The sequence below is a fragment of the Scardinius erythrophthalmus genome (assembly GCF_964197995.2).
Source record: "Scardinius erythrophthalmus genome assembly, chromosome: 17".
In the NCBI taxonomy this organism is placed as follows: domain Eukaryota; kingdom Metazoa; phylum Chordata; class Actinopteri; order Cypriniformes; family Leuciscidae; genus Scardinius; species Scardinius erythrophthalmus.
The window spans coordinates 605,035-622,752 of NC_138237.1; the positions used below are offsets into that span (position 1 = coordinate 605,035).

Below are 17,718 nucleotides of genomic sequence, written 5' to 3' on the forward strand. Positions count from 1 at the left end.
CAGACAGACAAAAAAGCAGACAGACAAACAAACAAACAAAAGCAGACGGACAGACAAACAAACAAACAAACAAACAAACAAACAAAAGCAGACAGACAAAAGCAGAAAGACAGATGGTTAGTATAAGTGTCAAAACAATATCAATAGCTGTGTTTCCATCCAAAGATGCAAATTTAACTAATGCGCAAAATTGGAATATGGCAAAAAGCCTTTGTGAATAAAGCACCATTTCCATCAAGGGAGTCGAAGAAGTTATTTCCTGATAAACTGGCGCAAAATATCATGAAGAACAATAGAAGTTTCTGCAGGAGGAGAAGCCGCTGTTTAGAATAACTTTCGTAATAAATGACTTGCGCCTCAGAGTGGCAGACGAAACACAATAAACGCGGTCGTGTTGTTTGGGAACCCAGTAGTGCTGGGCAACGATTAATCGCATCCAAAATAAAAGTTTGGGTTTACATAATACATGTGTGTGTACTGTGTATAATTATTTTGTATATATAAATACACACAAATGCATGTATATATTTAAAAGAAAAGTTCTTTATATATAAAATATTTATATATAATATAAATTATATATACAGATATATATCATATATAAATCAAGAAGGCAACTCCACTGGGTGCAGTTTATTTTCAAATTTGTTTATTTTAACTATCCCTCCCATTTAAAACAGTATTTAATTCCAGGCAGGTCTGCATATTCACTCAGACACATGCAATATCCCTTTTTCGTTGTGCCCAGAATATACAAAGAAGTTGGACGTAGAACGTTCCAATATAAAGCGCCATGTGACTGGAATAATCTTCCTCTTTCTTTGAGGTCTATAACTTCTTTTCGTTTTTTCAGATCATCCCTACTTTTATATTTTCAAACAACCTGTTTATGTTTTAAAAGTTAACCTCAATTTTTTGTGCATTTTGTTTATTTTAAAATATATATATTTATATATATATATATTTTGGTGAGTGGGATAGGTAGGTGGATGTAGGTGTATGTTAGGGAGAGAATCTGTGTATGAATGTGTTGTGTCAATGAATTTATGTGTATTTGTAATGTTGTTATTTATTATTTTTTGTTTATGATTTGTTTTGTATTCTGTATTTGTGTTTATAGGACCCTCTTGAAAATGAGATGTTGCATCTCAAGAGGCTATCCTTCAATAAATTCAAAATATATACATGCAAATATTTCTTAAATATATACATGCAATGCATATATGTGTGTGTATTTAAATATACACAATAATTAGACACAGTACACACATATGTATAATGTAAACACAAACTTCTATTTTGGATGTGATAAAGCCCTTGGAAGCAGTTCTGTTCGTCTTATAAAGTTGGACAGTGATTTTTAGCTTGTAGTCCAGCTAGACTTTGTGTTTATGCCATGATAACTCAAATAATAATCATCAGAAGGGTTAAAAAGTGTCAGATGCTCAGATGGAAACTGGAAAACCCTTATAAGTAATTCCATGTAATTTCACCAAAGAATAACAGTCAGACTAATAAAGAGATGTTGTCACCAGTCTCATGTAGAGCTCGGTGTCCTTCTCCTTGAGTTTGGAGAACACGCTCTCCATCTTGAAGGTGATGCCGCACTGCGAGTCGTCCAGGCTCTTGATGAAGTTATCTCTGTTCTCAGACATCAGGTTCGTGAAGCAGAAGAAGGTGTCGGCCTCCGCGTGTTCTGAGACGCAAGAACACCCAAACTCTAATCTAGGACTCATCCACAACAGTACACAACAGTACACAGCAAAACATGCTTTTCTTACTTAGTATGTTTGTCTTCCAGTCCAGTTCCAGTCCAAATATCTAAACATTCTTAAATCAAGAAGCATTTACCAGAGCAGTGCATTGACATACGAAATTCTATCTTGTTTTCTGATAAAAAGTGCTGGAGAGAGCGAAGCGGGAAGACCTGAAAACACATGCGGATGTTGCTTTGATTCGAAACGCGTGAATTACACTGGTGGGGAAAACTGGGGAACTGCATAACTGGGGAACACCAGGGAACACTGGGTAACTGGATAACTGGGGAACACCGGGGAACACTAGGTAACTGGATAACTGGGGAACACCGGGGGAAAACCGGGAACACTGGGGAACACTAGGTAACTGGAAAACCGGGGAACACTGGGGAACTGGATAACTGGGGAACACCGGGGGAAAACCGGGGAACACTGGGGAACTGGATAACTGGGGAACACCGGGGGAAAACCGGGGAACACTGGGGAACACCGGGGGAAAACCGGGAACACTGGGGAACACTAGGTAACTGGATAACTGGGGAACACCGGGGGAAAACCGGGGAACACTGGGGAACACCGGGGGAAAACCGGGAACACTGGGGAACACTAGGTAACTGGATAACTGGGGAACACCGGGGGAAAACCAGGGAACACTGGGGAACACTAGGTAACTGGAAAACCAGGGAACACTGGGGAACTGGATAACTGGGGAACACCGGGGGAAAACCAGGGAACACTGGGGAACACTAGGTAACTGGAAAACCAGGGAACACTGGGGAACACTAGGTAACTGGAAAACCAGGGAACACTGGGGAACACTAGGTAACTGGAAAACCAGGGAACACTGGGGAACTGGATAACTGGGGAACACCGGGGGAAAACCGGGGAACACTGGGGAACAATAGGTAACTGGATAACTGAGGAACACCGGGGGAAAACCGGGGAACACTAGGTAACTGGATAACTGAGGAACACCGGGGGAAAACCGGGGAACACTAGGTAACTGGATAACTGGGGAACACCGGGGGAAAACCGGGAACACTGGGGAACACTAGGTAACTGGAAAACCGGGGAACACTGGGGAACTGGATAACTGGGGAACACCGGGGGAAAACCAGGGAACACTGGGGAACACTAGGTAACTGGAAAACCAGGGAACACTGGGGAACACTAGGTAACTGGAAAACCAGGGAACACTGGGGAACACTAGGTAACTGGAAAACCAGGGAACACTGGGGAACTGGATAACTGGGGAACACCGGGGGAAAACCGGGGAACACTGGGGAACAATAGGTAACTGGATAACTGAGGAACACCGGGGGAAAACCGGGGAACACTAGGTAACTGGATAACTGAGGAACACCGGGGAACACTCGGTAACTGGATAACTGAGGAACACCGGGTTTGAATGTTATTGTGTGTCTGGAGCTGCTGTGCTGTAAATAACAACTCTTGTTTGTAATTACTATTGTGTTGCTATGTGCATTTTTTGTGCTTCCTTGTCATTTGTTCATCATCTGCGGCTGCGCTTTATTTTTCGTGAAGCATTATTCTGTTGCGCTTTTGCTATGATTAACAGACACCCACTCTTGGACTGAGTGTGTAACAGGACAGCTAGTGTGACGACTGCTAGTGAATGCGGTGTTCAGCGCCAGTGTTAGCGCACTCGACTCGCAGGGGATCGGGGTTCGAGGCCGACTGGAGGCGGAGCAATGAAGAAGGGGTGTGTTTGTTTGGGTTGATTTCAAACATCAGCATTGGCCAACAGCATATTTCAAAAACGACTAACCCCACCTTTAAAACAAGCTAAATTATCTGCCAATGGAGTAAGAAAAAAAGAAAAAAAAATTATTTTTCTTACATCATTGACAGATAATTTTGCTTAATTTTATTAAAACTCAATTTACTTTATAAATATCAGAAAACAAGACAGTATTTCTTATGTCATTTTACTTCTCTAGCAAATGCTTCTTGATTTAAGAATGTTTAGATATTTAGACTGGAAACAAGACGAACATACTGAGTAAGAAAAGCATGTTTGCAGTGTAGGAAGCAGTGAGAGGGTTACCCTTCCACTGGCTGTTGGGGTCGGTGGCGAAGGTGTAGTAGATGGGACCCACGATCTCGTTCATGCCCTGCACGTACGCGATGCCCGGGTTTAGTTTGGCGTAGATGAAGAGAATCCGCTCCACCACTTCCCAGTGCGCCTCGCATCCGTTGGGAAGCACCTCATACTCGTTGGAGGGATACAGGTTTAAGGCCTTCCCTGGAGAACTGACCTGGAGGGAGAGCAGACGCATCAGAACACACACACACACACACACACACACACACACACACATATAACTCACTCTTATAACATGTGAACACTCACACTCACATTAGTGTCGCCGCTGCATGGTCTGCTCCACACTCACTCACACACACACACTCACGTTAGTGACGCCGCTGCATGGTCTGCTCCAAACTCACTCACTCACACACACACACACACTCACGTTAGTGACGCCGCTGCGGTTCCGGCCCACCGTCTGGGCCTTGAGCGTGGTCTGCTCCACACGCCGCCTCAGCGTCTCGTACTCGTTCTGAGGATCCAGTATCAGCTGACAGGGAAAATCTGTGGGACGCTGGAAGAACGCCATGTCTGGGTACAAGCGCCTGACACACACACACGGACATATTAATATTCATCACAACTCATGTGACAGCACACTCTCACTCACTCACTGGCGCTCACTGGCGCTCACTGGCGCTCACTGACTCTCACTGACTCTCACTGACTCTCACAGACTCTCACTGACTCTCACTGACTCTCACTGACTCTCACTGACTCTCTCAGACTCTCTCAGACTCTCAGACTCTCAGACTCTCAGACTCTCAGACTCTCAGACTCTCAGACTCTCAGACTCTCAGACTCTCAGACTCTCACTGGCGCTCACAGACGCTCACAGACGCTCACAGACGCTCACAGACTCTCAGACTCTCACAGACGCTCACAGACGCTCACAGACGCTCACAGACTCTCACAGACTCTCAGACTCTCACAGACTCTCACAGGCGCTCACAGGCGCTCACTGACGCTCACAGACTCTCACAGACTCTCACTGGCGCTCACAGACGCTCACAGACGCTCACAGACGCTCACAGACGCTCACAGACGCTCACTGACGCTCACAGACGCTCACAGACGCTCACTGACGCTCACTGGCGCTCACAGGCGCTCACAGGCGCTCACTGGCGATCACAGACTCTCAGACTCTCACAGACTCTCACTGGCGCTCACAGACGCTCACAGGCGCTCACAGACGCTCACAGACGCTCACTGACGCTCACTGACGCTCACTGACGCTCACAGACTCTCACTGGCGCTCACAGACTCTCACTGGCGCTCACAGACGCTCTCACTGACGCTCACAGGCGCTCACAGGCGCTCACTGGCGATCACAGACTCTCAGACTCTCACAGACTCTCACTGGCGCTCACAGACGCTCACAGGCGCTCACAGACGCTCACAGACTCTCACTGACGCTCACTGACGCTCACAGACTCTCACTGGCGCTCACAGACTCTCACTGGCGCTCACAGACGCTCACAGACGCTAACACGCTCACTGGCGCTCACAGACGCTCACTGGCGCTCACTGACTCTCACTGACTCTCACTGACTCTCACTGACTCTCACTGACTCTCACTGACTCTCACTGACTCTCACTGACTCTCACTGACTCTCACAGACTCTCACAGACTCTCACTGGCGCTCACAGACTCTCACAGACTCTCACAGACTCTCACAGACTCTCACAGACTCTCACAGACTCTCACAGACTCTCACAGACTCTCTCAGACTCTCTCAGACTCTCTCAGACTCTCAGACTCTCACTGGCGCTCACAGACGCTCACAGACTCTCAGACTCTCACAGACGCTCACAGACTCTCACAGACTCTCACAGACTCTCACAGACTCTCACAGACTCTCACAGACTCTCAGACTCTCACAGACTCTCACAGACGCTCACAGGCGCTCACAGGCACTCACTGACGCTCACAGACTCTCACTGGCGCTCACAGACGCTCACAGACGCTCACAGACTCTCACTGACGCTCACTGGCGCTCACAGGCGCTCACAGGCGCTCACTGGCGATCACAGACTCTCAGACTCTCACAGACTCTCACTGGCGCTCACAGACGCTCACAGGCGCTCACAGACGCTCACAGACTCTCACTGACGCTCACTGACGCTCACAGACTCTCACTGACGCTCACTGGCGCTCACAGACGCTAACACACGCTCACTGGCGCTCACAGACGCTCACAGACTCTCACTGACGCTCACAGACTCTCACTGGCGCTCACAGACGCTCACAGGCGCTCACAGACGCTCACAGACTCTCACTGACGCTCACAGACTCTCACTGACGCTCACTGGCGCTCACAGACGCTCACAGACGCTAACACACGCTCACTGGCGCTCACAGACGCTCACTGGCGCTCACAGACGCTCACAGACGCTCACAGACGCTCACAGACGCTCACAGACGCTCACAGACTCTCACAGACTCTCACTGACGCTCATTGACGCTCACAGACTCTCACTGACGCTCACTGGCGCTCACAGACTCTCACTGGCGCTCACAGACTCTCACAGACGCTCACTGGCGCTCACAGACGCTCACAGACTCTCACTGGCGCTCACAGGCGCTCACAGACTCTCAGACTCTCACAGACTCTCACTGGCGCTCACAGACGCTCACAGACGCTCACTGGCGCTCACAGACGCTCACAGACGCTCACAGACTCTCACTGGCGCTCACAGACTCTCACAGACGCTCACTGGCGCTCACAGACGCTCACAGACGCTCACAGACTCTCACTGGCGCTCACAGGCGCTCACAGACTCTCAGACTCTCACAGACTCTCACTGGCGCTCACAGACGCTCACAGACGCTCACTGGCGCTCACAGACGCTCACAGACGCTCACAGACTCTCACTGACGCTCACTGACGCTCACAGACTCTCACTGACGCTCACTGGCGCTCACTGGCGCTCACAGACTCTCAGACTCTCACAGACTCTCACTGGCGCTCACAGACGCTCACTGGCGCTCACAGACGCTCACAGACGCTCACAGACTCTCACTGGCGCTCACAGGCGCTCACAGACGCTCACAGACTCTCACTGACGCTCACTGGCGCTCACAGACTCTCACTGGCGCTCACAGACTCTCAGACTCTCACAGACTCTCACTGGCGCTCACAGGCGCTCACAGACGCTCACAGACGCTCACAGACTCTCACTGACGCTCAGACTCTCACTGGCGCTCACTGGCGCTCACAGACTCTCACTGACGCTCACAGACTCTCAGACTCTCACAGACTCTCACTGGCGCTCACAGACGCTCACAGGCGCTCACAGACTCTCAGACTCTCACAGACGCTCACTGGCGCTCACAGACTCTCAGACGCTCACTGGCGCTCACAGACTCTCACTGACGCTCACAGACTCTCACAGACTCTCACAGACTCTCACTGGCGCTCACAGACTCTCACAGACGCTCACTGGCGCTCACAGACTCTCAGACTCTCACAGACGCTCACTGGCGCTCACAGACTCTCAGACTCTCACAGACTCTCACTGACGCTCACAGACGCTCACTGGCGCTCACAGACTCTCAGACTCTCACAGACTCTCACTGGCGCTCACAGACGCTCACTGGCGCTCACAGACGCTCACTGGCGCTCACAGACGCTCACAGACGCTCACAGACTCTCACAGACGCTCACTGGCGCTCACAGACTCTCACTGACGCTCACTGGCGCTCACAGACTCTCACTGATGCTCACTGACGCTCACAGACGCTCACTGGCGCTCACAGACGCTCACAGACTCTCACTGACGCTCATTGACGCTCACAGACTCTCACTGACGCTCACTGGCGCTCACAGACTCTCACTGGCGCTCACAGACGCTCACAGACACTCACAGACTCTCACTGACGCTCATTGACGCTCACAGACTCTCACTGACTCTCACTGGCGCTCACAGACTCTCACAGACGCTCACTGGCGCTCACAGATGCTCACAGACTCTCACTGGCGCTCACAGGCGCTCACAGACTCTCACAGACTCTCACTGGCACTCACAGACGCTCACAGACGCTCACTGGCGCTCACTGGCGCTCACAGACGCTCACAGACGCTCACAGACTCTCACAGACGCTCACTGGCGCTCACAGACTCTCACTGACGCTCACTGGCGCTCACAGACTCTCACTGACGCTCACTGGCGCTCACAGACTCTCAGACTCTCACAGACTCTCACTGGCGCTCACAGGCGCTCACAGACGCTCACAGACTCTCACTGACGCTCACTGGCGCTCACAGACTCTCACTGACGCTCACTGGCGCTCACAGACTCTCAGACTCTCACAGACTCTCACTGGCGCTCACAGGCGCTCACAGACGCTCACAGACTCTCACTGACGCTCACAGATGCTCACAGACGCTCACAGACTCTCACTGGCGCTCACAGACGCTCACAGACCCTCACTGGCGCTCACTGGCGCTCACAGACTCTCACTGACGCTCACAGACTCTCAGACTCTCACAGACTCTCACTGGCGCTCACAGACTCTCAGACTCTCACAGACTCTCACTGGCGCTCACAGACGCTCACTGGCGCTCACAGACTCTCAGACTCTCACAGACTCTCAGACTCTCACAGACGCTCACTGGCGCTCACAGACTCTCAGACTCTCACTGACGCTCACAGACGCTCACTGGCGCTCACAGACTCTCAGACTCTCACAGACTCTCACTGGCGCTCACAGACGCTCACTGGCGCTCACAGACGCTCACTGGCGCTCACAGACGCTCACAGACGCTCACAGACGCTCACAGACGCTCACTGGCGCTCACAGACGCTCACTGGCGCTCACAGACGCTCACTGGCGCTCACAGACGCTCACTGGCGCTCACAGACTCTCAGACTCTCACAGACGCTCACTGGCGCTCACAGACGCTCACAGACACTCACAGACGCTCACAGACACTCACAGACTCTCACAGACGGTCACTGGCGCTCACAGACTCTCACTGACGCTCACAGACGCTCACTGGCGCTCACAGACTCTCAGACTCTCACAGACTCTCACTGGCGCTCACAGACGCTCACTGGCGCTCACAGACGCTCACTGGCGCTCACAGACGCTCACTGGCGCTCACAGACGCTCACTGGCGCTCACAGACGCTCACTGGCGCTCACAGACGCTCACAGACGCTCACAGACGCTCACTGGCGCTCACAGACGCTCACTGGCGCTCACAGACGCTCACTGGCGCTCACAGACGCTCACTGGCGCTCACAGACTCTCAGACTCTCACAGACGCTCACTGGCGCTCACAGACGCTCACAGACACTCACAGACGCTCACTGGCGCTCACAGACGCTCACTGGCGCTCACAGACTCTCACAGACGGTCACTGGCGCTCACAGACGCTCACAGACACTCACAGACGCTCACTGGCGCTCACAGACTCTCACAGACGCTCACTGGCGCTCACAGACGCTCACTGGCGCTCACAGACGCTCACTGGCGCTCACAGACGCTCACTGGCGCTCAGACGCTCACTGGCGCTCACAGACTCTCAGACTCTCAGACGCTCACAGGCGCTCACAGACGCTCACAGACACTCACAGACGCTCACAGACACTCACAGACGCTCACTGGCGCTCACAGGCGCTCACAGGCGCTCACAGACTCTCACAGACTCTCACAGACTCTCACAGACTCTCACAGACTCTCACAGACTCTCACAGACTCTCAGACTCTCAGACTCTCAGACTCTCACAGACGCTCACCGGCGCTCACAGACTCTCACTGACGCTCACAGACGCTCACAGACTCTCACTGGCGCTCACAGACGCTCACAGACGCTCACAGGCGCTCACTGGCGCTCACAGGCGCTCACAGGCGCTCACTGACGCTCACTGGCGCTCACAGACGCTCACTGACGCTCACTGGCGCTCACAGGCGCTCACAGGCGCTCACTGACGCTCACTGACGCTCACAGGCGCTCACAGGCGCTCACTGACGCTCACTGACGCTCACTGACGCTCACTGACGCTCACTGGCGCTCACAGGCGCTCACAGGCGCTCACAGGCGCTCACAGGCGCTCACAGGCGCTCACTGACGCTCACTGACGCTCACTGACGCTCACTGACGCTCACTGGCGCTCACAGGCGCTCACTGGCGCTCACAGACGCTCACTGGCGCTCACTGGCGCTCACAGGCGCTCACTGGCGCTCACTGGCGCTCACTGGCGCTCACAGGCGCTCACTGGCGCTCACAGGCGCTCACAGGCGCTCACTGGCGCTCACTGGCGCTCACAGGCGCTCACTGGCGCTCACAGGCGCTCACTGACGCTCACTGACGCTCACTGACGCTCACTGACGCTCACTGGCGCTCACAGGCGCTCACAGGCGCTCACTGGCGCTCACTGGCGCTCACAGGCGCTCACAGGCGCTCGCTGTAAGTAGTAAACCCAGAAAAACCCAGAAAAGTGAACCCAGTAACTGTGTTCTGGTGAGCCTTTCTCTGCAAGCATGTCATAAAATAACACAGACGCACACAGGCGCTCAGAGACTCTCAGACTCTCACAGACTCTCACTGGCGCTCACAGGCGCTCAGAGACTCTCAGACTCTCACTGGCACTCACAGGCGCTCACTGGCGCTCAGAGACTCTCACTGGCGCTCAGAGATGCTCATTGGCGCTCAGAGACTCTCACTGGCGCTCAGAGATGCTCATTGGCGCTCAGAGATGCTCATTGGCGCTCAGAGATGCTCATTGGCGCTCACAGACTCTCAACGGCGCTCACAGACGCTCACTGACTGTTATTTAATGAAATGCCTTCCTCACACACAGAGGCTGCATCCCAATTCGCCTACTTATTCTACGCCATAAAAGTATGTACTCTTTTTGCAAAAGAGTAGGCAAGCTATACTACTTAACGGACAGATCTGTCGCGTGCATCCTGTCACCGCAAACTGCCCTGTCAATCATCTTTCCTCAAATCCTCCATTCAATCTAATTTAATTTCCTACCGTTTCAGAGAGAAATGTATTTACCCGTTTATCTGCCAGTCGTGGGTCTTTCATGCGGAGACTCTCCTCATGTGCTTGCAATATGAATATAATGATGCATTTAAAAGTTAATGGTTAAACGTATCTTCGCAAAAGTTCACAATGCATCTGCAGATGCAATATAATGTAGACAACATTGAATAAATACATTTTCGTCAGGTTAGATACTGATAATTAATCACTCAAACCCCTTTATCTAAACCTCTCTACATAACCGCCAGACTCGCACGTCCTCCATGTCTGCAGTTTTTTTTTTTAACACTTTTCACTCGTGTTTGCAGTTCTAACCGAACCCTCGTCCAACGCGCGATGGGTTGTGGGCAATATTAGCCGTTAGAGTGTGCATTAGGGTTGTGCCGATAGACGATAGTATCGTGTATCGACGATAGACAGAGATATCGCCGATGGCAGATGCCTTTGACGATATCAATACGATAATTGGCTCGTTTTCCTATTAATGTATTAAATCATTATTATTATTATGAAGCTAGTATAGTTACAATTATATTTGCCTTGCCTAAATTCATAACAATAACCACACTTGCGACATCACAACCACACATGCGACGTCACCGACGCGCGCGTATGAGTTGACTCCTCAAAGAAAATATTTTTAAAACAGACAAAAAAAAAACTACATCCCACAACGAAATTTAATTGCAAGGTGATCCATTCACAAATTGCCAAGAGTGCTTGTTTTAACAGACGCATCATTCTTATACAGAGCCAAGATGAAGACGCGGCATCGTTGTTCGTCAGTATTTTGTTTCCATAGCACATTAACAAAATATTTAATGACAGTAAAAACACTAAAAACAGTACAATTACAAAATATTAATTATAATAATAATATCAATAAAATTATATAGGCCGCCTAGGCCTAATAAAGTTACACGAAGCATCTGTTGAACTCTGCCTGTGAAAATCACAAGCAACTTCAAACTTGTTTAACAAGAAATATTCTTCTATTTTTTTCACTGTCAATTATGTAAGTCCACAAGAGAAATATTAAGCCAGTAAATTAATATAGTTGCTGTAGCCTACCGTTATCCACCGTCGTCTCTGAGAGAACGCGCCGTTAATGCAGTGAAAGCGCAGTCTGTTTCTGCTTTCACTTTCAGGGAATGAGCGCGTTTACATGCACGTTATTAACTCGATTATGCTGAATAAACTGACAATGCATGTGGTCATGTAAACGGATTAACCCATTTTCCTTTATCAGAGTCAAGTCATAAGTACGTACCGATCGACTTTTAGATTTTTGCCTCTGATTTCTCCCGGCATTTAAAACCCGCGTTATTTGGGCTTATTGAAGTGCGGTGCGCATAAGTGAAGTGCATCCAGACAGAGGAGGACATATCGCAGACTCCGACTCTTTCTTGACCCAATAAATTAAAACGTGTTCTCATGATCTCGTGCAGAAGCAGCCTACAGTCAAAATGCTGCATCTGTAACGGCATGAGAGGATAATGTGTGTCCGTAAATTTCCCGCTGACATGTTGAAATATACAAGAATGGTCAGATACAAGAATGATTAGGATCTTTTTTTTTTTTTACCTCACTATACCAGGAAATAACCTGATTTAGCCTATTAATAAACACTCCACCTTTGCTAGCAAAATAGAAAAAGATTCTCATTTAAAACGAAGTAATAAAACAAGCAAATTGATGAGTAAATAAGCAAGTTAATAATCAAATAAGTAAGCCCCGCCCCCTCACGATAATATCGTGTATCGCCGATCTCACAGGCTGACGATAGGACGATATGAAAATGGAGCATATCGCGCAACCCTAGTGTGCATCGATCTGCACTTCGGATTCTGACCGGAAATAGTAGACCATCCGGGTATCTTTGGAACACTCATTTCAACATACTACGATTTGGGATGTACTAATTCTTTTTTCAAATGCTATTTAGGACGGATAGTATGCTCTCACACACACACACACACACACACACACACACACACACACACACACACACACACACACACACACACACACAGAGGAAGTGATGAAGCACCTGACGTCTTTATCGATCTGCAGCAGAACCTCGTTGTCTTTGAAGTAGGTGTTCCAGCGGCTGTCAGGGTTCGGGTTCAGCGGCTGGAGACGAGAGACAAGAGCGTCACACACACCAGCAGTCATACACACACACACACACTTCCTGTCCTGGAAAGCGCTCACACTCACGTGATCCTCCAGCGTCACGTCCTCTCGAGACACGCCCAGGTTTGCCTTGGCGATTCCTGGCTGGATGATCATCTCTCTCAGAAACTGGGCGTACAGATCCCTGACCAATCAGAGTCGAGCTCATTAGCATAATGTCTCAGTGCTCCACATGGGACTTTAAAGGGGACATATCATGAAAATATGACTTTTTCCATGTGTAAGTGCTATAATCAGGTCCCGGTGCTTCTACCGACCCAGAAAAATGAACCCCAGTAACTGTGTTCTGGTGAGCCTTTCTCTGCAAGCATGTCATAAAATAAGCCGATCAGATTTCGCTCTCCTTCTGACGTATGAAGAGGATCTTATTATAATATTACCGGCCCTTAATCTGCACGTTTACACACACCAGCGACATTTGGTTCCACACGCGCCAACAGAGAGACCAGTTCTAACGCACTGATGAAGATCCAGCAGAGCCTGAAGCTGTTCTGTGGTTGAGCACAGACGAGCACTGAACACTATTGACCAGAACATGTCACCGCTGTCTTATAAACACCTCAGGAACTGTGGACACTTGTGGAGAAGTTCAACATGATGATGAGATGATCAGTGTAACTCCACAACAACTACAGAAATGTCTCCGCTAACATTCAGAAGCTCTTCCTGAGTCTCTCCGTAAGGCTGCACTCGCTACTGGTTATTCTGGGATTCTGGATGAGGGAGATTGGCCTGTTCTGTTATTGCCGGAGTTTCTGAAGCTGTGTAAAGACTCCGCCCTCTTCTGAACGGAGGCGGAGCTGCAGCTCATTTGCATTTAAAGGGACACACACAAAAATGGCATGTTTTTGCTCACACACAAAAAGGGGCAAATTTGACAAGCTCTAATAAATGATCTGGGGGATTTTGAGCTGAGATTCTCAGTGTGTAAATGTGAGCTGAACCTGACGAACCCCCCCGAACCTGCTGTCTGGAGACGTCCTCATCTAAAAACTAAGTGTAAAATACAGTGAGAGTGTGTGTAACCTCTGCTTCTGCAGGAAAGAGTCCCATACGGCCTGATCCGACGGCAGGTAGTTCAGCAGGATCTGAGGAACGAGGGAGGAAATCTCTATCATTCATTGATTCAGTCACATGATGAAGAGTGAAACTGGAGGAGACGCCAGACTGACCTTCCAACAGAGAGAGCGAATGCCTCCTTCACACGGGATCCCTGAGAGAGAGAGAGAGAGAGAGAGAGAGAGAGAGAGAGAGAGAGAGAGAGAGAGAGAGAGAGAGAGAGAGAGAGAGAGAGAGAGAGAGAGAGAGAGAGAGAGAGAGAGAGAGAGAGAGAGAGAGAGAGAGAGAGAGAGAGAGCGTGTGGATAAACACACCTGACTCACCACACACACACACACACACACACACACACACGTACCGCTGAAGCACAGCTGGCGTAACGCCTTCATGTCCAGCTTCTGCTCGCTCAGAGAAACCTTGAACTCCTGGATCCTGAGGAACAGCAGAGACACGTCACATGACCTGATCACATGATCACACACGCTCACAGAAGAAAAACATTCATTCAAGTCGAGTCTCCTTTATTTATACAGCGCTTTTTACAACACAGAGTTTCAGAGCAGCTTTACAGAGACAACAGGAGAATAATGCAGCAGAGTTTGATATTAAGTATTAACACTGAACAATAATTAATCTGAATAAAAAAATGTAAAGGTAAAAAGGTAAACTGCTTGAACATTATTTTTAATATTAATATTGGAAATAAATATTAAATAATTTGATTTAATGATACTGAACATTAATCTCAATCAGATAATTTATAAATAACAGGTAAAATATTATTTTGCTAATATTAATATTGAACATTAATCTGAATCAAATGTGGAAGTAAAAAGGTAAAATGCTTGAACATTCTTTTTTCATTCATATTAATACTGCAAATTAATGTTAATTAATTAATTGAGCATCTTTAATATTTTCGCATGAATGAAATGGAGATGAATCTGATTCAAAGATTCACTGAGTCAAACCTTTGATCATTTTTACACAGATGTTTGTATTAACATCTGAAAGAGCATCCGCTGCAGTCACATGATCAAACCGTCCAATCAGGAGTCAGTGTGCACTCTTAAAGGGACAGCTCAGACAAAGATCCTCATTCTGGCGTCATGAACTCGCCCGACTCACCGACGCGTCCTTAAAACACCTTCTGTTGTGTTTCGCAGGAGGAAACAGGTTTAGCTCAGTCTGAACCGGCTGAAGATCTAGACGAGTCTCGTGACTCATTGATCAGAGGCTGGTTAAAGCCTGACCTGGAGCCTGTGACTCCGACTGAATCCTGTCGCTCATTGACCAGCGTTCCAGACTCAAACCAGGAACAAGGACAGAAGACGGACTCTCAGTCAAGCCGCTGATTCACCAGAACATGAACACTAGAGCTGAGCATCCACACATGATCTGACTGCGATTCACGAGCTGGCGATTCGATTCAGTTCTGATCTCGATTCAATTCTAAACTCGATTCAGTTCTGATCTCGATTCGTTCTGATCTCGATTCGGTTTGATCTCGATTCGGTTCTGATCTCGATTCGGTTCTGATCTCGATTCGGTTTGATCTCGATCGGGTTTGATCTCGATTCAGTTCTGATCTCGATTCGTTCTGATCTCGATTGGGTTTGATCTCGATTCAGTTCTGATCTCGATTCGTTCTGATCTCGATTCGGTTTGATCTCGATTCGGTTCTGATCTCGATTCGGTTTGATCTCGATTCGGTTTGATCTCGATTCAGTTCTGATCTCGATTCGGTTTGATCTCGATTCGGTTCTAAACTCGATTCATTCTGATCTCGATTCAGTTCTAAACTCGATTCGTTCTGATCTCGATTCGGTTCTGATCTCGATTCGGTTCTGATCTCGATTCGGTTCTGATCTCGATTCTGTTCTGATCTCGATTCAGTTCTAAACTCAATTCATTCTGATCTCGATTCAGTTCTAAACTCGATTCGTTCTGATCTCGATTCGGTTCTGATCTCGATTCGGTTCTGATCTCGATTCGGTTCTGATCTCGATTCGGTTTGATCTCGATTCGGTTCTGATCTCGATTCGGTTCTGATCTCGATTCGGTTTGATCTCGATCGGGTTTGATCTCGATTCGGTTCTGATCTCGATTTGGTTTGATCTCGATTCGTTCTGATCTCGATTCGGTTTGATCTCGATTCAGTTCTAAACTCAATTTGTTCTGATCTCGATTCAGTTCTAAACTCGATTCGGTTCTGATCTCGATTCGGTTCTGATCTCGATTCGTTCTGATCTCGATTCGGTTCTGACCTCGATTCGTTCTGATCTCGATTCTGTTCTGATCTCGATTCGTTCTAATCTCGATTCGGTTCTGATCTCGATTCGGTTCTGATCTCGATTCAGTTCGATTCATTTAGATATTTATCAGAATTATGTTTCTACTCCAATTCATTTTTTAAACATTTGAACAGAGGCTGTCGTTAAAAACTAGTTTTCCTGATGGGTTTATTCATGACATCTTGAAGAACAGGTTGAGTAAGAATATGATGATTATGTAATCTGGTGCGTATATGATTCATAACGCGAGTGTTTCTGGAGCTGAGAGGCTTTTCTGAGGTGAACATGACATTATTATTACACTAAGCATCAATTCTTGAGATTTAAACATCAATATGAGAATTACTCAAACCCAAGACATCATCACTGTGATTGACAGCCGATCTGTGACTGACAGCTGATCTGTGATTGACAGCCGATCTGTGACTGACAGCTGATCTGTGATTGACAGCTGATCTGATCTCTCGGAGAATCATAAACATTAATGATTTTCTGCTTTTAAACTGTATCTCCAATAAAACTCACTCTGAAGATGGTGTCAGACGGACACACACACACTTACTCTCTCTCACTCACTTTCTATCTCTCTCACTCACTTTCTATCTCTCTCACTCATTTTCTATCTCTCTCACTCTCACTCTCACACACACACACACACACACACACACACACACACACGCGCACACACACACACACGCACACACACACACACACACTCTCTCTCTCTCTCTCTCATTCACACACAATCACTTACTCTCTCTCACTCACTTTCTCTCTCTCTCTCTCACTCACTCACACTCACACACACACACACACACACACACTCTCTCTCACTCTCTCACTCTCTCACTCTCTCTCACTCTCTCTCTCTCTCTCTCTCTCTCTCTCTCTCTCTCTCTCACACACACACACACACACACACACACACACACACACACACACACACACACACACACACACACACACACACACACTTCAGCGGTGTCATCACGCTTGACCCGCGCGTCTGATATAAACGCGATCTGTCGCGCGTGTCGATGAAGTGAAGTGTGTGTGTGTGAGTGAGAATGCGCGTTTAATCGCGTGTGTGTTGTGTTTCTCACCTGTTTCTGTAGGAACTCGACATGTTGGACTGGTTCAGTCGCGCGCTCCGGGAAAACAGCCCGCCGGAAACACGGGCCGCGCGCATTAGTTCCGTTACAAACCATCACAACACAAATCAGCGTCACATGATTTCACGATCATGAGCCGAGACACGAAAACACTCACACTAATGACTATTAATGAATGATTGCTGAT

At 48.6% G+C, this 17,718-nt stretch overlaps 1 protein-coding gene across 2 annotated transcripts in view; it reads right to left on the reverse strand.

The window, feature by feature from the left end:
• Positions 1-17,672, reverse strand: part of tbc1d13 (TBC1 domain family, member 13) — a 22,659-nt gene extending 4,987 nt beyond the window's left edge. The window contains exons 1-9 of one of the 2 annotated variants that reach the window (XM_081391593.1): positions 17,523-17,672; positions 14,484-14,557; positions 14,239-14,279; positions 14,093-14,154; positions 13,085-13,190; positions 12,921-13,003; positions 4,256-4,415; positions 3,826-4,036; positions 1,533-1,696 (exon numbers count right to left, since the gene is read on the reverse strand). In XM_081391593.1, coding sequence (XP_081247719.1) covers positions 1,533-1,696; positions 3,826-4,036; positions 4,256-4,415; positions 12,921-13,003; positions 13,085-13,190; positions 14,093-14,154; positions 14,239-14,279; positions 14,484-14,557; positions 17,523-17,608 — 987 coding nt within the window. In that variant the 5' untranslated portion in view covers positions 17,609-17,672. The remainder of the gene's footprint in view (positions 1-1,532; positions 1,697-3,825; positions 4,037-4,255; positions 4,416-12,920; positions 13,004-13,084; positions 13,191-14,092; positions 14,155-14,238; positions 14,280-14,483; positions 14,558-17,522) is intronic. The other variant, XM_081391594.1, reaches the window with a different exon arrangement.
• Between the last annotated feature and the right edge of the window lie 46 nt (positions 17,673-17,718).